A 22,975-nucleotide genomic window follows, 5' to 3' on the forward strand; every position below is an offset into this window, starting at 1 on the left:
CAAATTAGGTAAAACCTTCGAGTGACAGCTAAAGACTTGAAGGAATCATTGGAACATCTCTATTCATGAGTCTACTAGGTGTCCATGGCAGGATACCACTAAGGAAGCCGCAGCTTTCCAACAAAACATTGCTGCTTGCCTGAAGTTAGCCAAAAATCATCTTGACACTCCACATCGCTAATGGGAAAATGTTTCATGGATTGATGAAACTAAGACCAGACCTTAACCCAATAGAGATGCTGTGGAATGACCTCAAGAGAGCCGTTCAAACCAGACATCTTAAGTATATGGCTGAACTGAGGCAGTTCTTAAGCTTTTTAAGTATTTTTCCTTCAGTGTAAGGAAAAATGGTTCCAAATTTCTGAACTGTGTGCCGGTCTAATCCACAGCTAGCAGAAATGCTTGGTTGAGGTTTTTGTTGCCAAAAGGAAGTGTTTACTTGTTTTTTTCCACAGCACTGTAAATGTTTAATGAGATGTGTTCAATAAAGACATGAAACATTATAATTGTCCATGTGTTAGCTTAAGCACAATGTGTTTGTCTATGCTTGTGACTTTGATGAAGACGAGATCACATTTTTGACCAATTAATGCAACAACAACAAAAAACTGCTAATTCCATAAATATTTTTCTTGCCACTGTAATATAACATAAACAATATTTAAGAGTTACAATGAAAGCCATTTATATTTCAAAAGCATGAACGAATCAAAGTTGCAACTGTATCCATGATGGCACTTTTGTTTGTCAGTGTATGCCATATGCTACTGGTTAAATAAAAGTTTTTGCTTCTGCAGTGTTTTTTTTTTTTGTCAGGATTGAGCAACTTCATAAACACTAATACACCCATGGCTTCCATTGGTTGCGGGAAGCGCATAGGAGGGACGTGAATTACAGCTGCAAGCAAAGTGTCCTATAATGTGACGGCTGGGGGAGGGAGAAAGAGACTCCTCAAACTAGCTACCCAGTATTAGATGTTTATTTGCTAGCGTCAGAACGCTTGGTTCATTTAAAACACGTTTAGTATCGTTAGGGTTGAGAACAGGTGGAACTTTAAATGCCCTAAATAAACAACACAATTCGCGAGACTGGCTGGTACTCGCTGATCGTAAATTGTCATCGAGGAGTGACTTATATCGGGTTTGTTGGCTCACCGTGGACGAGTTGAGCTTGTTCGGCTAGTAACAAACGGCGTTCCTGCAACGAACGAACAAAAGACTGCGTTTACATTCTCTGAAGTTTTTTGAAACTGTTGTTTTGCTATAATTTCCGAAAAAAATATCTACTTGTTTTCGGAATATGGCTCATCATGGACATCATCATGTTGCGAGTTCCCAAAAGGCTTTAATGCTGGAGATGAAAAGTCTCCAGGATGAGCCGGTCGAAGGCTTTAAAATAACTTTAGTCGACGAGTCGGACATGTACAACTGGGAAGTTGCGATATTCGGACCCCCCAACACACATTATGAGGGGGGCTATTTTAAGGTGAGTGACCTCTCACTGTAGCTGTAGTAGTTAGTACGAAATCATATTTTTTTTTATCAGTACAGTTAGTGTGTGGTTTTTATTCGAACTGAATTCGAGTTTATGATGTATAAATTCGGAAACGCGACCGCTTCTTTGTTTTGTCGCCATTGTTTATGACGTCACAACAACAAGCTTTACGTTCTAAATGTTCGTTTGTATCATTAAAGCGAATGTTCCATTCGTTCGAAAGCTTAATTCGTCAAAATTGAGTCTGTACTTGGTGAAAGAACTGCTCTATTGTTCCTCATTGTGCTTTACACTTACCCCCTGTCAATCGCATTTCAACCCTTATTGTTCGCTGGAACTGATATTCAATTTTATACAGTTCCCTCGACATTATTTAGTTTATCTCAAGGCATGTGCTTGTTTTAAAGATGATAAACCACAAGAGCTTTTTTTTTATTTACAAATGTTTGTTTGCCTTCTGAAACCCATATGGTCTTCAAACTGTAGCCTTCTGTTTCCGTTAGCACCAAAAGGTTAATAGGTCACTGCAGAGACCAATGCAATAACTTGAAACGCATAATATGTAGGTTTTATGACCGAGGTAAGAAGTTTCTTTCTTTAAGGTTCATCTTAGGACCTGTCATTTTCTGATAAGTTATATTGTTCCATCATTGTGCTCTAAAAACAAGCATAGCCATTCCATAGCTTTTCCCCTTCAAGTAATTCTTTATTAAGCTGATTTACCACAACATAGAGGTAATTTCCATATGCATTTACATGACAAAATTTAGTTTTTACATATAACGACTAAATATGCTTAAATATTGTATTCTAGATCTCTTCCTTTTGAATGCTTATATCTTTTCTCCTGCTTTCTACCAATAATTGTTTTCCTCATCCTCAACAACTCCCCCAAACTGCATTTTGAAAAGGCAATCTTTCAGTATGTGACTTAAGAATTATTTCATTTCAAGACCAAGAAGTCATCCTTTATTCTTGAATGACAGTGCCTTCAAGCTAGACTTGATAGAACTTTGTATGGTGTAAATTATACTATAGTAAATTTCTGTTGTGGTAGAATATCTTGCTTTGCTTCCAAGCAAAGTCACTCTGTCAGACCACAACAATGGCAGTTATATTTAGCCTGGCTTCATAGCTATGCCTGTGTGTCATTGGCTTGCTTGCTGGCCAACCATCCTCTGCCCAGCCAGGTCATTAGTTGAGTGGCCACCAACCTACTGGACACATTGGAGTCATTCAATTACTATGTTCATGGTAGCCTGGGTTGGAATAATAGCAAATTTGATAGGCCAAGAACTGTTAAACTAAAACCTGCTGATGGGTCTGTGAAGTCTACAGCACCTTTAATCCACTCTACCCTCACAAGGAGTAAAACTGTGGTGTGTTGTGGAAAGCAGTAGTTGGGATATCTATGTAGTCTCGGTTGGGTGATGTAGTTGAAAATTACATATATTTTCAACATTTTAATGATATTTGATGCACATTCGTATTTCTGTATTTGCTGTGTAATGGCTTGAAATCTTGACCCAGGTAGCCGATTAGAATATGTTAATGAAAAATTATAAAATACAGTGAAAATGTAGTTAAAATATGACATGTTTTTCACTCTCTCTTTTCCCCCCACAGATAAACAATTACATTTTCATTTAGGCCACGTCCACACTAATACGTTGTCATTTGAAAACGCATCTATTTCTCTACGTTTTGGCCTTCCATCCACACTGAGTCAGTGAAAATTTAGCTTTTCGAAAACGCTCTCCCAAGTGGATAGATTTGAAAGTCATCTTTGCGTTGTAGTGTGTACAGGGAAAATGGAGATATCTGAAAACGATTGTTTGCAGTCATGTGATCCATTTAACACAAAACGATCAAGATGAGGGCCCATGTTGCAACTGCGTTGTTGTCTGTTATTCACATTGAATAGCATTGCTAAAGATAAATGTTACTTTGCACAACCTTCACATTGCATTACTTCAAAGGTGATGGGAAGTTTACTCGAAATTGCTGACCGGCGACAGAACACAAGGACAGTTGTGTTTCAGACCGTACATGGAGCGGCGATTTTTCACGCAGTTAGGGGATTTAAGAGTTTTCACATGTTTCAGAGTGGACGAGCAACTTTTGGGGAAAAAAAAATACCCACTTGAAAATGGCAGTGTGGACCGGGAGTGTTTCAAAAATGAAAACGTTTTTTTCAAATGTATTCGCATTAATGTGGACGTAGCCTTATATTCACTTTCATTACAAAACATGGTAATAAATGGCAAAATGTACCTATTTAAACATTTGAATACATGAAGGTGCTACTTGTAAACATTTTTAATTGGTGACCGACTGTTAAAGTTGTTTTGAATTGATTAATTGAAACGGACCGTTTGAACTAATTCAAAGAAATCAATCGAACTTTCCAACTTTTGCAACTCTAAAAAGTCGCTATTAAACATCGGTCTCAATGCTCTCGTTCTTGTGAGTCACAAGACAAGAAGGGATTGCAAAAATTATTTAAAAAATGTCAACCAAAATATTCACATCCAATGACAAAAAAGCTCAGTGAAGGTGCTCGTCCAAAAGCAGAATAGTATCAAAAGTGGTGTGGTAGCTTGCCTCTATTGATACTGTCGCAAATTACTCAACACGCTCTTTTGGAATATTAATGGCAAAATAAAGTGTCTTGAAGTCATCACGATATTCACAGTGTTGCTTAATTATATAAAATCATTGAGAGCATGTTGTGAATACTCAATATATCAGCCAGTCAAATCAATTTAATTGTAGAATTCTTAAGACTGTATCATATGTATCCATTATTGGACTATAGAGTCTCCATCCATCCATCGTCAACCGCTTATCCTGTGTACAGGGTCGCGGGGGGCTGGAGCCTATCCCAGCTAACATTGGGCGAAAGGCAGGGGACACCCTGGACAGGTCGCCAGTCCATCGCAACTATAGAGTCTCCTTTCTTGTTATCTAAACTTTTGAAGTCTCAGCTGTCAATGCATAGCTGTGAAAATTCTCTCCTAAAGGACCAAACTGTTTTGTTTTACTCTGATGTGGAAAACCGTATCTGTTTGTTGCCGAGGAGGGAGGAAGCAGGTCAGCCCTGGGACTTTGTCAGTGTCTCATCCAACAGGAAGAGATGAGGAATCGTAACTTTATATTACACCGGCCCATTAAAAGCACTCTGCTTTCCCTTCTGCTGTCTACCCCTATGTTAAATCAGATGTATATGCTGGCTCTTGACGACTTTTTTCAAAGAAGCTGAAGTTTTTGTCTTGTAGCATCAATAAGGGCGGTGTGACTATTAGGGCTGTCAATTGGGCAGAAAAACTCAATTCAAATTTGTAGCTTTTTAAGTATTTTAAAAATTCAAATAATGTTCTAATTTTAAAGTCAGATGATTTTTAAATTGACGTCGTTTCTTTAGTCCACAAGAGGGTGCATTAAATACATAAACCATACAGCACCATTATATTATTGCAAAGAACGTTTCTGGCTGTTAAAAGAAAAGAGCCTTCCATTTTCAACTTACGTGCATAACTCAACTCTTTAACTCTATTATGATTCATACCACAGTTAGATGTGTCCCACTTGCTGACCAATGGCAGATAGGGGGAGGATTTGGAAAACTTTCAATAGGCCACATTTTTAATTGAATTTCCAGCAACTATATTGTGATATATACTGTTTATATAACACATTTTTTAAACTTTTTTTTTTATAGGTTTTTGCACATACCCCTAGCTTCAATCTTTGCCAGGTTACATTTCCCAGCTTAGAGAGATTTGGCACAGTCTTTAAGTTCTCATGAATGGGATCCCTTTTAAGCAGGCTTCAGGTTCCTACAAGTGGCACTGAGCTGACACTTAGCAGGGTTTTCTGCTGATCACCTGGGGCCTCATGTATAAAACTCTGCTTATATTGCTTAGATTTCTTCCTAAAAGTGTGCATGAGCGCACAAGTCTGATTTTGAAAATTCAGATTTATAAAACCGTACGTATGCCAGAACCTGTGCATAGTTCCATTAATAAATCCCAGCTAGCGAAAAATTGTACGTACATGCACGTGATTCATATCCCACCCCGTCTCCTCCACAAAATAACCATATATGAAGTGTAAAACGGCTGTTTTTATTATCGTCATCTGCATACAATTACCATATGCATTTCACCATCCATACACGTGATTACTGCGTTTAACGGTATGATAAACTATTATAAGAGATAAGACTGTAAATGTCACATGTGCCCAAAGGTTAGATGCTGCACCTTGAAGAAACATTATTTGTTAAAGTATGAACTTGTTTTCAAAGAATATATCTTGAATGTACCTTGGTAAAATAAAAATATCTTTGCAGACATAAATCTAACCTAAACAATATTACATCTCAGAAAACCTTTGTGTGTTTTTATTGAGCAGTTAAATATTTAGTACTGGAAACAAAATGAAAATGATAAAAATTCTATGTGCAGCATTGTCTGATATCATCGGACTGCTAAGATTTTATATTTGACTGGTATTTTTTATATATAACAGCTGAACGCCAAATGTAATTTTCATAATTTTTTTATTAGACTAGAATGGGGGATTCATTAGGATGAGGGTCATGAATTGGGGCAGGCAGCACATTTGATGCACATTTTATATGCATTGCTGTACCATTTTACAATAATGTTTCTGATGAGACCTGTTTCTCCAATGATCTGTTCGACTGCTGAATTTGCCCTTGTAGCTACTGTCCATTTTACTGAGCTATTTCACCTCATTCAGAGCCAAGTGTGCATCGTATTACAGATCATCTTTATCCAAATGCTGTACTTCTCTCAGTTCATGATTGTAATAGAACAGAAAATAATTTTTGTTACTGTATGTTCCTTCTCTATGATGACACGGGAAAGTTCTCCAAACGCAGCACACCCCAAACCAATATTTCCATTTTACAGCTTATATTGGAATGCATTTTTAATTAGTTACATACAAATAATATAGCCTTCTATTGGCTTAATGATTACTTCTGTTTCAAGTGCCTAACTACATTGATTTTCATTTAATTCACATTTAGATTAAAAACTAAGTTTCTAATCGGTCTGTTCAGTTCATTATTTGTCCAGCTGGAGTCACCAATTCACACACACCAGTAGAAGAATGCGTACGCACAGTCAAGAGTGTCCGTACAGTGCGCACATATTTACGGCAAGTTTATTTTTTATAAATCGCGATATGTTCGTGGAAAATTGCTTGCGCACATTTCAATGCCTATTTATACAGCAGGCCCCAGGTACTTCCACTGAAGCATGCACACACCCAGGCTCTTGGCAGGTGATGCGAGCTGGGCTTGGCCAGGCTTGACTCAGCCTGGCAGCTCGAGTCATGTTACCCCCTCCCTCCCCAGGCTGACAGAGTGACACAGAAATGAAAGTTAAGATCAGGCCTGGCCTCGGTGTGTGTGTTGGCCCACCCAATCACGAGCCTGGCCCAACTTCTCGGCCCACAATGACTCACTTGGTCCACCTTACAACATAAACTACCGGTTTTTCTGAACAATGGAAAATAGGGGAGTGTTTGTGAACATACAATAAAATACAGAATTTCCACAAATTCCGGTGGACAAAACAACTCCAGAAAATAGTGATTTGGGACCTTAATGCTTCATTCAAAGTCGGATGTTGGATTCCTATATCTCTTAGACCATAAGGCAAAATCGCTCTGTTGTCCGATGATCGAATTTGCAATGCATCCATTTGTTTTGGAGTTGTAAACCCTCTGCTGAGCCATTCTTCCATACAGAACTGCTTCAGCTTAGCCATATTCTTAGGATGTCTGGTGTGACTGGCTTTCGTGCATCTCACTCATGCATCTCGCTTGCACAGTGAAATTCCGCAGGCGAAATACAGTCTTCACAATTGGTCACTATCCATACGTTCAGAAGATTCACCTGATGGACTTCTAGTGGAGAAATATTGCATGAATTTCAAGTTTGGTGAGCTTTGAGAATTTGCATTCCTACATACTGTAGCACATGCAGGTTTCTCACTGGCTTTACATCAGGCCCCGCCATCTACACCTGCAGAATTTCGCCATATAAGGGTGAATGTGACCGAGACTTAAGACCATACAAAATATTGAATTTACTTCTGTTCCTATCAACCTCATTTCCATTCATGTCTATTGAAGGGTTTTCATTTAATTTGTTGAGAATCTTAGTCTGAATCAAATGGCTTCGTGCACCATTGCTCTTTAAAGTCAGGTTTTATTACATTTGTATATTGTAACAAGGTCTTCATCAGTCTGATTTACTTTGGCAAGGGCTCTTTGTCAGGTGCTCTAGTTCTTCTTAGAGAATTTTATTGCCATTTATTTAGGCTAATTACCTGCGTCAAGTGGACCCCTGCTTATTCTTAACTATCTTTTGGTGTCAAGTGAAACAACTGTGGGAATTAAAAGAACTCTGTCTCTCTATACTTCAGACTGTTTATAATGGCAGGTTTTATGGCCCCCAGGGACAAGCTCTGCCTGGAAAATACTTTCTCCTGTAGGACATAATGTCCCCATTCTCTCAACTGATTTCTCTGTTCAATCAGTGGGCATGGAGGGGCAAGGGCTGTCACCTGAAGATGAGGAGGCTGGTAGACTTGAGGGAAGGGCAACAGAGGTGTGGGAGAACATGACTGTGTTGAAGGAGAGTTAGAGCCACGATGACCTGGTTTATTTTCCTACCAGCCCGTTATCCATAGGATTCTCTCCCTCTCATTTCCTCTCTTCCTCTCCAATGGGATTGTAGTAGAGAAAGATTTATTTTTAGGTCATGATCCAAGACAGGGATTTTACACAAAAAACAAACTCATTTATTCCAGCCAGCTCATACTGTCATTTGCATTAACTTACATTATGTAAGGTCCGAGGCAGACTGACCATTGGGAGAACCAGGACTTTTCCCGGTGGCCTGGCAGCAAAACAGGGCTGCGACATGCCAAAGTGGGCCGCGATATGATGAGGGGGTTGCGTAAAGCTGAAATGGGCTGCGAAACTGTGCAACGATATGCCGATGGGGCCAGCTAAACACTTTGGCGTATGGCTCTAGTGGGTTAATTCATGTCTTCTGAAGCGATACGATTGGTTTTGGGTGAGAAACAGACCAAAATGTGATTCCTTTTTTGCTATAAATCATGACATTCTCAGTCCTCGTGGCGCGTTCATAAGAGAAGCCAGATTACACTTGCGCTTGACGCACATGCAGAAAGCTGTATATATGCTTTTGTATTGTATGGATGCAAGCACATCATATGTCTTTCAGAATATCTTTGTGTTCTGCAAAAAAAGAAAGCTATACAAGTTTGAGATGGCATAAGTACTCCCATCTCAAACTTGTATGAATTTCTTTGAGAGAATGATAATTTTTTATTATGACTCCATTAACAATTCCTTTTGTTTTAGGGCTGTCAACTGGGCTGAGAAACTAAATTATAATGTTTCACTTAAATATTAAGTATTTGATTCAAGACATTATTTCAATTAGAGAAAAAGTTACAAGACAGTGGTGATTACCAGATATTTAAATCAACGTTATCTCAGAAGTCATCGAGAGCTACAAGAAGCCAAGTTTAACCTGCAGACAGGGCTCCAAAAAAATGTTAAGTCTCCAAACCGCCAACAAAGATGTAGGGAGCCCCCTAACCTAACCCTTTCCCTAACCCTAACTATGTGTGGAAGTGAACCCCCCCTTCTGTAATAACCTCACCCTCTTTTGGAAGTTCCACCCCCATTTGGAGCTCTACAGCCTGCAGGTAATACCTACTTGTTCAATTTGCATCAACTAAATTCAGACTGTAATCCCAGCTAAAGCATCATTCCTTTTGCTCTGTTGCTGTAGATTCAGAGTAAAAACAAGTATTTTAGTATGTGGTTCTGTTCCCATTAGTGGAAGAGTCATAAATTATTCTATTCCAGTATTTGATCCAGTCCATAAAATGGAACAGGTCTGAAAAAGAAGCATTTCTCGATTCCCAATCGTATTCCTGTTGGTTTTACGCTTGTATAGTTGCTATTTTCTGGCTGTGAGATAATGTAGCCATGGAGGGCCGCTCTGCACACTGGCTGTCACAAGTGATGTTGTGTTTTAGATCATGCACATCGGCATCCAGCGAAGCGTAATACCTTTACCTTCTTACACAAATCCCTACTTGAGGTTTAATAGGTTTGCTTGCTTGAAAGTTCCTCTGCACTACTTCTGTTTCAGGAATCTAGTATCACTTGATATGTACAGGTGCCACTGTGTGTTTATGTGCACGCATTTAGTTGCTGGTTTTGTACTCCCATCCCCCCTTAAATAGTTTGAAACACACCAGCTGACTGTGCCAAATCAGCAAAAGTGTGGTGCGTGTATGTGGTGTGGGGGTCGTGGAATGGTCTGTATGTACTGTATGTGAGTGCCTACCAACCACTGTAGAGAAAGGCACCAGGCCCAGCTTGGTACTGATTGTGAAGGATTTGGTGTGTGTGTGTGTGTGTGTGTGTGTGTGTGTGTGTGTGTGTGTGTGTGTGTGTGTGTGTGTGTGTTTATACACAAATCAGCCACAAGATTAAAGCCACCTACCTAATATTATGTAGGTCCTCCTCATGCCACCAAAACAGCCCAACCTGCATCTCCGAACAGCATTCTGGGATACTATTCTTCTCCCCCCAATTGTATAGAGCGGTTGTCTGGGTTATCATTGACTTGGTCAGTTCGAAACAGTCTGGCCATTCTCTGTTGATCTCTCTCATCAACAAGGCATTTCCTTCCACAGAACTGCCCTTCACTGGATGTTTTTTTTTGTTTTTGGCACCATTCAAAGTAAATTCTAGAGACTGTTGTGTGTGTAAAAATCCCAGGAGATCCACAGTTCCAGAAATACTCAAACCAGATCAATGGCCAACAATACTCAAACCAACAATCATTCATGTTATAGTCTAATCAGCCAATCGTGTGGCAGTAGTGCATTGCATAAAATCTTGCAGATACAGGTTAATGTTCACATCAACCATCAGAATGGGGAAAACATTTTTATCTCAGTGAGTGGCTGTTCTGTGGATGGAAATGTCTTGTTAATGAGAGAGGTCAACAGAGAATGGCCAGACTGGTTTGAACTGACAAAGTCTACGGTAACTCGGATAACCGCTCTGTACAATTGTTGTGAGAAGAATAGCATCCCAGAATGCTGTTCTAAGATGCGGGTTGGCGCTATTTTGGTGGCATGAGGGGGACCTACACAATATTTGCAGGTGTTTTTTTGTTGTTGTGGCTGATTGGTGTATGTAAGGATGTCATTGATGTTGTTCTACAACACCCAGTGTGGCACCATAGTGGCAAGTTTTTCACTGGAAATCACCATTCACATTATATTTAGTTAATTGTATTTATTGTAATGTTAGAACTAGGGCTGTCGATTTAACGCATTAATTCAGTGTGACTAATTTGACAAAAAATTTACGCAATTAATCGCACCATCATAATATGGAAGATTCCTGAGAAATGCAAGCTTGTAGTACCACCTGTTTACTCCAGAGGGCAGTACGTGAAATTTCAGCTGTATGAGCAACGCACAGTTTATACAGTGAAGAAAACAACCCACAACACAGACATGAGTTACGTTCTTGCGTTCAAAACACTTGAAGGAGCGCAAACGCGATTTAAGGGATCTCCAGATATGTTTAAAAATTGAGTATTAAACTATATTTAACTTGAAACAGTGAACTAAAAATTTTATGTTTATGATGCGACGCACCCGAGATGCTACACAAGCATGTCTGACAAAGGTGTAGATTGATGGGCTCTTAAACAAGCCCTCATAATAAATCTCCAGCTGATTGACAAATTCACTTGCTAAATGGATTGCTGTGAACTGTATGCCAATGATTGACTTACGATCAATAATATGGTAGTAAACGATACATTGTATTCTAAAGCCACTTTTTGTATTGTCTTATCAATGATGAACTCTTCTGCCACAAGAATGTAATGCATTTTAATTATCTGAATATTTGTGTAATATATATATATTTAAAGAAACTGTATAATCTTTATATATTGAATTGTTATATGAGGGGCTTACTCAGCAAATATTTGTATATGCAATTAATCGTGATTAATTAATCGGGACACCATGTAATTAATTTGATTACAAATTGTAATCGATTGACAGCCCTAGATAGAACATTACTTGAAATGTCACATTATAATAGTCAAGTCAAGTCAAGTGGTTTTTATTGTCGCTTCAACCACATACAGTTAGTACAGTACACAGCAAAACGAGACAATGTTCCTCCAGGACCATGGTGCTACATCAAAACAACAAAGGACCAACATAGGACCACATGAGACTACACAACGAAATAAACTACCTATATAAACTACCTATATATATATATATATATATAATTATACCTACCTATATAAAGTGCACGTGCAAACATGTGCAAAAAGTACAGGACAGTACAACAAATTACTGACAATGAACAGGACAATAGACAGTGCAGCGCCGACCAGTACTCAGTAGTGCAAAAAGATGACAGTTTCTAAAAATGTAAACATAACATACTATGAGATGATGTTCTATGCACATAGCAGTTATTGAGGTAGCAGACAGTTATAATAATTTAGGTCACAAGGGTTCAACTGACTAAAAAGTTTGGGATTCTACTGTAAATACGCTGCCTGTTCAAAAGAAGTTGCATACATTGTTTTGTTGAACCAACTTCAGCTTTGATTACAGCACTCATTCATTGTGGCATTGTTTCAACAACCTTATGCAACCTCACGTTTATTTCCATCCAGAGTTACATACGGGAGAGTCGAACAACTCCGTAAATGCATCTCCAGCACATCCAGCATTGTGCGTGTGGAAATGCTCTTACTTTCACTATTAAACATAGCTGTCAGTTCTACTGACGATTTTGTTTTTTCTGTGATCTCCGACCACTCCGACCACATTTCTTATGCAAATCTGAGGGTTCACCACTATCCTCGGTTTTAATAATACGTTGGACAGTTCTTAACCCAATTTCACAATCTCCTTAGTTGTTTTTTTGCTTGATGCATGACAATAATTTACTCCTTCTGAAACACAGTAACATCTTTTCCTCAACCACAGGATGCATCTTCCGACATAGTTATTTAAGAAATGAGAAGCTACACACTGCATCAGTTGCCAGCTGAAACATATCAATCAATGCAATAACGATCCAATCATAGGCTCTTAAGTATCTGCTTATTTAAATCCAATAGTACACATGCTGTTTTGGCTGCATTGCAGATTGTAGCACACCAAGTGTTTGCTTGCTTTTGAAATGGATGTGTAATCTTTTGGTGCATACCAACAATAAGGTCATTTTGAAAATAAATCCAAGCAGCTTTGCACCACTTAACCAAAGAATGCATTATTGAATATGTCCTACTTATGAGTATTTAAATGACAAGAGATCTTGGTACCTGTGGTGGTTATTCAATGTGCCGATAATGTGCCATTATCTTTCCCTAATGAATCCGTTTTTTTCTTTCAGGCTCGTATTAAATTCCCCATTGACTACCCATACTCGCCTCCTGCTTTCAGATTCCTCACCAAGATGTGGCATCCCAATATCTATGAGGTTAGCCTGCTACACAAACCAAACAGTTGCTTCATCAGCATTTATTTGTTAAATACCTTTTGAACTTTTGAACGAATGTTCAAAATTCCCCTTATGAATAGAAGTTATTTATATTTAGCTGCCAAAGTGAACTTGTTACCTTTTAAGATTAAATTAATACATTTAATGCATTTACCTATGTAAGGTTCTTGACAAAGTCAATGTGCTGTTATTGTACAAACGTGGGGACTTTTCCAAATCCTAATTTTATGTTTAAGTTATTTTTAACTTTTGTCAAGACAACACTAAAGGTTCTAGTTTGGCCATTACTGCTTTTGGATCCATAAATCATCTTTATTATACAGTGGTTTATTTTTCCTAAAGAGAAACTGAATGTATTAAAATTATTTGCACACATTTTTGAAAGGCAATGTATTTATTTAAATGAAACATACAACGTTAACTATTAACAGCCCTATTTTATTACATACTTGTTTTAATCAATTATCAGTTGTTGTTGTTGTTATTATCAATTTACATCAATTATTTTACTTCATTTTACAAAATTAAAAGATGTGGGATCCCAACATCTATGAGGTTACCCAACACTCAAAATTTATTTTTAATTATATATAATTTGTTTTTGAAGGATTGTTCAAAATTCTTATTATGAACAGAGCACAAGTTATTTATATTTAGATGTACATAACGATTTCTATATTCTATCTGTTTTGACCATGATTATTGCTTCAGCATCCATAAACCATGATAATTGTATTTCGTAGGGCTGGGAAAAAATATAGATTATCTGATTAACTGCGACCTTCATATGAACTATTCCGGTATAGATTCTTTTAAATCTCTAACTTTAAAATTACTTCAGGTTTGGTTGTTGATTTATTATGTCTGTTAAATAAATGAACTAGTTTGGGTCCTCTTGTACATTTTTATTAATATTTTCAATATGTACTTTTGCTACAAAACATTTGCTACAAAGCAAAATAATTTCTGACATCTACCAAATTGAATTGGAACCGAATCAAAACCTCTATCACAATCAAAATTAATTGAGAGCTTGTGAATCAGAATTGAATCAATTGTAATCCATAATGATACCCAGTCCTAGCATTTAATTTTCCATAAATGAATGTACTAAAATTGAGTACTCTACATTTTAAAAGCTGTATTTAAAGGCAAATTTCTACATTTAAAATGTTATTATTTTAATCTATTGACGGACCCATTTTAATTACATAATTGCATAATAGAATCATGATTTATTTTATATAATAAAAAGGTTTGTTTTGAAGGGTGTTGTAATGACAATCATAAGCATGATAGACATTTAACATTCTTTCAGAATGGAGACGTGTGTATTTCCATACTGCACCCACCAGTGGATGATCCACAGAGTGGAGAACTCCCATCAGAGAGGTGGAACCCGACACAGAACGTGAGGTACATCATACTCCCCCTTTAGTCCTTGATCATTTATTACATTACTCATACAGGCAGACTGTAATATTTCACATATCCTTAATTCAAGAAGTATATGTGGATGTGTGAATGGCACATGCACTGTTTTCCCTTGCAATTATTTGCACACTTCCTCTCGGTTACACCTCAACAGTTTGAGATCAGTAATTAAGACAAATGGCTGTAATTAGTGAAGTATAATCATCCATTGCTTTGATAACTGCTTTCCTTTCAGGACTATCTTGTTAAGTGTTATCTCGCTGCTGAATGAGCCCAACACCTCCTCGCCTGCCAACGTAGATGCCTCCGTCATGTACCGCAAATGGAAGGACAGTAAAGGGAAAGATCGGGAGTATGCAGAAATCATCAGGTTGGTATTTGTTCGCTCTGTTTGTATGACCGTATATACACCGATCAGCCACAACATTAAAATCACCTACCTAATATTGTGTAGGTCCCCCTAGTGCCGCCAAAACCGCTCTGACCCATAGAGGCATGGACTCCACGAGACCTCTGAATGTGTCCTGTGGTATCTAGCACCAAAACTTTAGCAGCAGATTCTTCAAGTCCTGTAAGTTGCGAGGTGGGGCCTCCATGGATTGGACTTGTTGGTCCAGCACATCCCATAGATGCTCAATCGGATTGAGATCTGGGGAATTTGGAGGCCAAGTCGACACCTTGAACCCATGTTCCTCAAAACATTACTGAACAATTTTTGCAGTGTGGCAGGGCGCATTATCTTTCTGAAAGAGGCCACCATCAGGGAATACCGGTGCCATGAAGGCATGTACATGGTCTGCAAAAATCTTGCCCAGGGCATCGCACCGTCTCTGCAGGCCTGCCTTTTTCCCATAGTGCATCCTGCTGCCATCTCTTCCCTAGGTAAACGATGCACACGCACTTGGCCTTCCACATGATCTAAAAGAAAATGTGATTCATCAGACCAGGTCACCTTCCATTGCTCCATGGTCCAGTTCTGATGCTTGCGTGCCCATTGTAGGTGCTTTCGTCAGTGGACAGGTGTCAGCATGGGCACTCTGACTGGTCTGCAGCTACGCAGCCCCATATGCAGCAAGCTGTGATGCACTGTGTGTTGTGACACCTTTTTGTCATGGCCAGCATTACGTTTTTCAGCAGTTTGTGCTACAGTAACTCTTCTGTGGGATCAGACCAGGCAGGCTTGCGCCCCACGTGCATTAATGATTCTTGGGTGCCCATGATCCTGTTGCCAGTTCACCAGTTGCCCTTTCTTGGACCACTTTTGGTAGGTACTAAACCCTGCATACCAGGATCCGCCATTTTGGAGATGCTCTGACCCAGTCGTCTAGCCATCACAATTTGGCCCTTGTCAGAGTCGCACAGATCCTTACGCTTGCCCATTTTTCTTGCTTCTAACACATGAATTTCAAGAACTGACTGTTCACTTGCTGCCTTAAATATCCCACCCCTCGACAGGTGCTATTGTAACGAGATAATAAATGTTATTAACTTCACCTGCCAGTATTTTTATTCGAATATTTGTTTTGTACATGTGGGCAGGCCTGACACTCCTGTTTCCACTGATTGGCCAACACGCATCATCTGTTCTTCCTCAGCCCCGTTCGTAGAAAATAAAGAGTTCATGTTTGCCCATGGCTTTTGCAAATAGATTCGAACATTAATATTTCTTAGAAAAGCTTCTGACTACTGCATGTTTATTGCAGTCTTATCAAGCAATGGACACCTGGATACGACAACCAAATAACTCACAATTGTCAACGCGGAAACTTATGAATAGGGATGCTGTATATAGACCTAACTGTAACTAGATATACTTTGTTATCTGGTCATTATTGTTGTCGCTGTTGTTATTATTAATAATTCATTCAAGCCAATAATTGCAGGGGGAACAAAAGGGGAAATATACATGTTCATTGGATGTGAATAAGACTTGCAGGACATCGTCATGGTTTTGAGGAGTAGCCTTTGAAGGACCCAAAAGGACCATAGGATTTTTTGAGGGAAGGGGCTCAGCCTGTATTTTACATGTATTGTTTCTATGCTATCTTTTTTTTATTTTTTTATTTCATAGTTGCACCTTTTGCTTTCCAGTCTTTATTAGGCAAGTGCCAAGTTCATTGTCTGGGTGCGAGTCACACGCAGTTCTTTACTTGTGGCCGCCTATCCAAGGCCCGGTCGCCATTCCGTTGATTGGCCAACCTGCACCGTCATCTTCGTCAATGCTGTGAGACCGAATAAAAGTTCTCTTCTGTTTAATTGTTCAGATAAATTAATCTCTGTTGATATTAAATTCTTTATCATTTATTTTTAAAAACTCACCACATTTATTGCAGCCGAGCTATCTCGCTCCTCAAGTAGCCAGATTTATCAGGCAGCCCTAAACGTCAACCTGCTGTCTTTGTTTTAAATGAGATGACGAAAATAATCATGCATTCATAAGACTATTGAAGCATATGCCTACATTGTAAAGACATGGGCTTACATTTAACTGTGGGATAAAGTTAGTTTTAGTTTTGACATTTGTTAGATAATCACCTATGGTGCGTATGGGACCTTCTGAAAACTCCAACCACAACTAAAGTCAATGGTGTCAGAGCAGTCTTTTATTTGACCATTGACTTGCATGTTCTATTCTTATTTGTAAAATGAAACAAACCAAAAAAAAAAACAACAACATTTAAGCAGGTTTTAGTAGATCGCCAGAGTGATGGCTGTGCATATTTCACATTCCAAAGGTTGTAGTAACTTCCCAGTAGATAGACTTACTACAGGTGAGACTTTTACTGTTAGGCCATCTATCCACTGGGAAGTTACTATAAACTTTTGGAATGTGAAAACAATTTTTTTCAGGAATTTGTAAGATGTTTATCCTAAAAACAACCTAATACTGTTCTCGTATTATTGGATTTACTGTAATAATCTTACCTGTCATAAAGCAGTATATCTACTGGTAACTTTGGAATGTGAAATAACATTTTGGTGAATTTTACATTATTCGACTTACTGTATGTATCTCACTTGTTGTAGCTCAGTCTTTTAACTGGCAACCTACTACATTTAAAATGAGAAAAGTGTACTTTTAATGTTTAACTTGCACATCAACTGGATGAGTGATTGGACACACCGCCTGTGTTTAAGAGTGAGTGGAATTTTCAGACAGTCTCTTAAGTACACCAAGCAATGAAAGTGCATCGGAGCATTTTCAGTCTTTATTCTGCAGCCGCCACACCAACTGACGGTTCTGAGTGCAGTTTTTTTATGTGTGTATATTATAGTTATATACCATTTATATACCACAACATATGTTTTGGCTCTTGCTGCTGGCAGAGAGCGTGGTACGAGAAACTGAATATAAAATAATATCGAACCTAAAACTAACTTTATCCTGCTCTGGGAGCTTAGGTGTGAGGGACTTGCTCATCATGGAAATTATGCTAAAGGAAGATCATGAATGCTCATCTCAAAGCTTGACCAGTAAATTTAAAATCAACATTTACACACAGCCTTCACATTTGTCCTGCCGCATATGAGACAGTAGATAAAGGCTACCCATTTTCCCATTCAAAAACATGGATGTCGGAATGATCTGAGCTTGAAATTAGTACTCTGTTTCCATGTAAATACTTATTGTCTTATATTAAATGTAACAATATCTTCCAGTTTATTAGTTATCAATTGTTATTGTTGTAGCTGTTATAATTCACTGGCATGAACGCTCATCTGTCTTGGATGCATCCAACCAATGTTAAGTCTGTATATTCCTTAAGATGCTGACTACCACCCCTGGAGTCGCAAGTTTGAATCCAGGGTGTACCTAATGACTCCAGCCAGAGTCTCCTCCTGCTAAGGTGGATAGTCACATGGGGTAACCTCCTCATGGTTGCTAAAACGTGGTTCTCTTTTTTTCAGTGGTGCACGTGGCTAGTTGTGCATGGATGCCACGGAAATAGCGTGAAGCCTCCACACGCGTTATGTCTCCTCAGTAACTGGCTCAACAAGCCACATGATAATGCGCGGATTGACTGTCTCAAAAATGTAAGCAAAGAGCATGCTTATAATGCCAAATTTATTTAATTGTGCGTATTATCCTTGTGCGACCCCGCGTACACATGCGCGGATGTTGTATTTTGGCTTTGCTTTATTCTACGTATAATTTTAATTAATTTTAAAATAGACTATCTCAGTTCAGTAGACTTGTGTTGTCAGTAAACGGTTAAACTACCGCACAGTCATGTGACAAAACAACATGGTGCTGATCAGAAACAGGTTTAGCTGTTGGAGAAACTAACAACTACACCTGGTAAGAAACCTAATCAAGTTTTTACACTGAAACCTGTTTGAGTCAAAATATTAGTCTCTAGTTTCATCCGATTTGCCAGTTTTTTTAAAAAACAATGTACAATAGCATGAGGTTTTTCTTAGAAATCCATATTCACTGTGCTTTATCACATTGAGAATCAATGGGTTCATTCAAAAGCTGAAACATTTTGTTTCAGAGGCTTTATATGGAGTTTGGGTGAAAATAAGGTGCATTTCGAACTGTTCTGAGACCAGTGTAGACAGAAAGCACATTGGTAATTTTGATAATTTACTAAAAAGAGAGACTTGGAGCAAGGGAGCATCCTATAGCTCTCTGCAGCCAAGTGCATTCAGTCCAAACTTCCTACCAAAGTTCAGTTTCAGGCTGCAGATGATGTTTGATCCACTCAACATGTTTGGCAGACATGGGCAATGGTAATCGGTACATTGATTCAGAATTTATCATGTATAATTTTATTTTAACATGGTTTGCAGTGATTGGATGTTGTTGGCCATTACTTTGAATCAGAATTAATTATGCTAATTTCTGATGTAATGTCTGTAACATCTCAAAAACATGAAGAACCAAAACTCCTGGAAACATAATAAACAATTTGGTGAAAAAGAGACTTTCTAAAGCTTAGTATTTACAATTTCACAACTTGGTCCCGGCTCTAGAATATTTTTTTTTAGTGCATGTTTTTTAGGGGATACTAGTTACAAATCAAAAAGGGAAATGCATTTCCATCACCGTCATGTCCACCACTAAATTCTATTAAAAACTGTATGACACTGTGGCAAAAATTTTCACAACTTTCAGAAACAAATGACAAATCACTGTCATTGGACGTTGTTAGTCATAAAAAAAACAACCACTGTCAAAAATGTTTAAACGATACCACTTTCTAGAAATCCTGTTTTGAAATTTGAAGAAACATCCATATACGCTTCAACAATAAGTTAATATTGAGTAACTGCATTTTAGCTCCACTAATGAAAATACTTCAGACAAGTGGAATAATACAAAGAGTTAAGTGCATCCTAGTGCTGTTACACTAAATATAACTGGTCTGTTCACAGGAAGCAGGTTTCATCCACCAAAGCAGAAGCTGAGCGGGATGGAGTCAAAGTACCCACCACACTTGCAGAATACTGTATTCGTACCCGTGCCCCACCCACTGACGAGGTCTCAACCCTATTCTACGAAGACTACTATGATGATGAGGAGGACATAGATGAGGATGATGAAGAGGAGGGTGAAGACTGTTGCTATGACGATGATGACTCCGGGACTGAGGACTCATGACCAGCACCCAAGCTTTCCAAAACTGAACTCTCCACGCCCTGTACCCATTTTGGTTTTAATTCAATTTGAAAAGGAATATTTTTCTGCTTATTTTTTCCATTTCTGTCTCAGATGTCTGAAGTTTCCTGACTCAGCGGACACAACCAAGGGCAAGTTTAATTCTGTCTTGTGCTGACTCGAGATATTGTGATATGGAGTTAAATTGTGAAGAAGTTCTTGATTGCGATGAACTTTTAGAGGCAACCAAATGTTATGGTTAGCACTAAACCTAGATGCTTTTTTAAGGTTTGTTTTTTTTCTTACGGTTTGTTTTGTCTGGTTTATGGGGCAGGTGGGTTTCAGTCAATCAGTTCTTGAGAGTCCAGCTTAGTGTATACATTTATTAACAACATGCCTATTCAAGGCATGTTGGCGCCTGATCTCAGGTTTCCAATGGCATGGGGATAAAAAAAGTAGCTAATACACATTCTCAGGGCTACTTCAATTTCTTAAACCACAATCCATTATTTAGTAGTATTTCCAAATTATGTGTTGGAATCTCAGAAAAATTCTCTCCACATTCTCCAAAAGGGAATCTCAATCACATACAGCTCATACCATTCTAAGCTCTCTCTTTCCATTGGTCTTTGTTTCATTTTATCCACAAACAAATCTATAATGTCTTTTTGTTTGGTTCGATTTTTAGGGGGTTGCAAGGTAGATTTGTGCATTCTGATCTGCTTTGCTATATTTAGCTAGTCTGTGAGGGGATTTTAGTTTTATGTATCTGTGTTTCATTTTAAGCTTTGTGATGAGTATTATTTGGAAGCTCAAAATCTCCTCAGGATAACGGACAGAGTTTGAGACTTTGGGGTATTTATGGCCGACCCTTTAACCCCAACAGACCCTTTAAAACCTGTAATAAAATTCATGTGCACACAGAGGTATTTTGGGTCACTTTCACTTCTTTAAATTTTCCTTTCTTTTTGGTATGCTTTGTAAATCTATTTAAATTCTCAATAAAGATCTTTATTAGAATTGTTTTGTTTCTGTGAGTTCTGTAATTAAACGATTTGACACTTAAAATGTTAGAAAGTCATTGTATTAGATAAAATCTCGAACCAAGTACAATTTATTTTTAAGATATCACAAGCACACTTCAAAATTCAATTTTCACAAACAGATTTGGTTTTTAAATTATACCAATATATATAAATGATAACACTAGATATACTGTTCAAAATGAAGACCAAATGTATGGATATTATAAATTTTTCAAACATGCAAAATTATGTATTTTATCCACCGTTTCCCTGACCAACCACTGGGTGGCTCCATGTTGATTCTGATTGCCCCTGGACTGTTTTATGGTTCCGGTCTCCTTTTTATAAGCAATCGGTTATGTCTAGAAGGTAACCTATTGGTTACCTGAAGTCTTGCAAGAGCCGCGTGCAACGTTTACACTGTTTATTTGGAGACTTACAGAAACCATACACCTACCCCTAACCTTAACGCTACCACTCAATCCAACCATAAACCTAACCTTAGTAACAGCGAATGAGATTCTCATAAGACTTTAAATTGCACTTGGTAATACTAATCCAATACACTTTTTGTCAAATTCTGCAAGTATCTTCTCACAGTCTGCTAGCTGTCCGTTCTCTGGGTGGGCTGAAAAAAATCTAGTATTTGTACTCCAGCCCTGGCTCTGTAAATGGGACAAAAAAGAAGTGGATCAGACTGTAGATCAGTGGACACTACTCCAGCCAATCAGCAACAGGGGGCGGTTCTTGCACGTGCACAGGATGGGGGGTGGGGGCAGAGCGAGAGGGAAATTCATTAGAAGAGCGATGGCAAATCTGGCTAATGCGAACTTTCAAAAATCCAAGGAGGACAAATTGCTGAAAAACAGACCCAAGAGAAAAAGATCAGATGAATACACCAAAAAAAAAAAAGGATTATCATAAGCCGAGGCCTAGGAGCCGTGTCGACATCAGCGAGGCTTTTCAGTGGTGGAGTGACCTCCGAGAGGTAAAAGACTTGAAGATGGATGCAGAAGTAGGGTGGTGGAGCTTCCTAAGGAGTACCGAAGGGAGGGGTGTGTTTGTTTTGGCAGTTGAGTTTGAATATCAACAGTGTTTCTCAGGAATCGCTGAGTGCACCTTTTAAAGGTATACTTAATTTGATGTGCACATACACAGGAGGTTGGTGCATGCACACTACCACTGTATGAGATACTATTTATCTTCAAGAGTTTAGACCCGTAAACCTTTTTATTTCTTTACACACAAGTTATTCATATGCTGGTATATCCTGACCTCCACACGTGCTCTTGACGTGCACATTCCGTCTCCTGTTTGGCAGCGTTTACATCTTCTGGTGCTTCTTCGTGACAGCAATTGACTCAACTTTGAGTTTGTCCCCCTAGTGCAAATAATTCCAGGCACATGTGTATACTGCACATTCAGAGTACCGTGCGCGTTTGAAAAATGGGCAGTGTGCTTTCAAGCACTTAGCTGATGAAGAAATTTGCATCACGCAAACCCAAGTACACGAACCCAAGTGTAGTTCTCTGCAGACCAATAATGGGTGTTTTCAAATCGGTAGGTGTTTTTAAACTGGGATGGGTGTGTCTAAACTTTCCAATGAAAATGGGGAATCTCAATGCAGTAATCAGTAGGTGTTTCCAAACAGGATGGGCGTTTCTAAACTATCCAGTGAAAGTAGGGAATCTCAATGGTTTGAAAATGACCACGCATTGGGGAAATCCCATGACTAGAGTTTGTCTAAACCATAGACTGTATAAAAAGATGGACGATG

General features: G+C 38.5%; 1 protein-coding gene across 1 annotated transcript; it reads left to right on the forward strand.

Annotated features, from left to right (window-relative positions):
• Positions 1–927: 927 nt before the first annotated feature.
• Positions 928–21,174, forward strand: LOC127641440 (ubiquitin-conjugating enzyme E2 R2-like). The gene is made up of 5 exons (XM_052124460.1): positions 928–1,485; positions 13,030–13,116; positions 14,456–14,553; positions 14,807–14,941; positions 19,951–21,174. The coding sequence occupies exons 1-5, from the start codon at positions 1,300–1,302 to the stop codon at positions 20,174–20,176; spliced, it is 732 nt and encodes a 243-aa protein (XP_051980420.1). The 5' UTR covers positions 928–1,299; the 3' UTR covers positions 20,177–21,174.
• Positions 21,175–22,975: the final 1,801 nt, after the last annotated feature.

The sequence above is a fragment of the Xyrauchen texanus genome, chromosome 50, assembly GCF_025860055.1.
Source record: "Xyrauchen texanus isolate HMW12.3.18 chromosome 50, RBS_HiC_50CHRs, whole genome shotgun sequence".
NCBI lineage: Eukaryota > Metazoa > Chordata > Actinopteri > Cypriniformes > Catostomidae > Xyrauchen > Xyrauchen texanus.

Coding starts and splice junctions, on each gene's coding strand:
- LOC127641440 (XM_052124460.1), top strand. CDS start 1,300: ATGGCTCATCATGGACATCATCATGTTGCGAGTTCCCAAAAGGCTTTA. Junction 13,117..14,455: donor GGCATCCCAATATCTATGAG/GTTAGCCTGCTA, acceptor ACATTCTTTCAG/AATGGAGACGTGTGTATTTC. Junction 14,942..19,950: donor GAGTATGCAGAAATCATCAG/GTTGGTATTTGT, acceptor GTCTGTTCACAG/GAAGCAGGTTTCATCCACCA.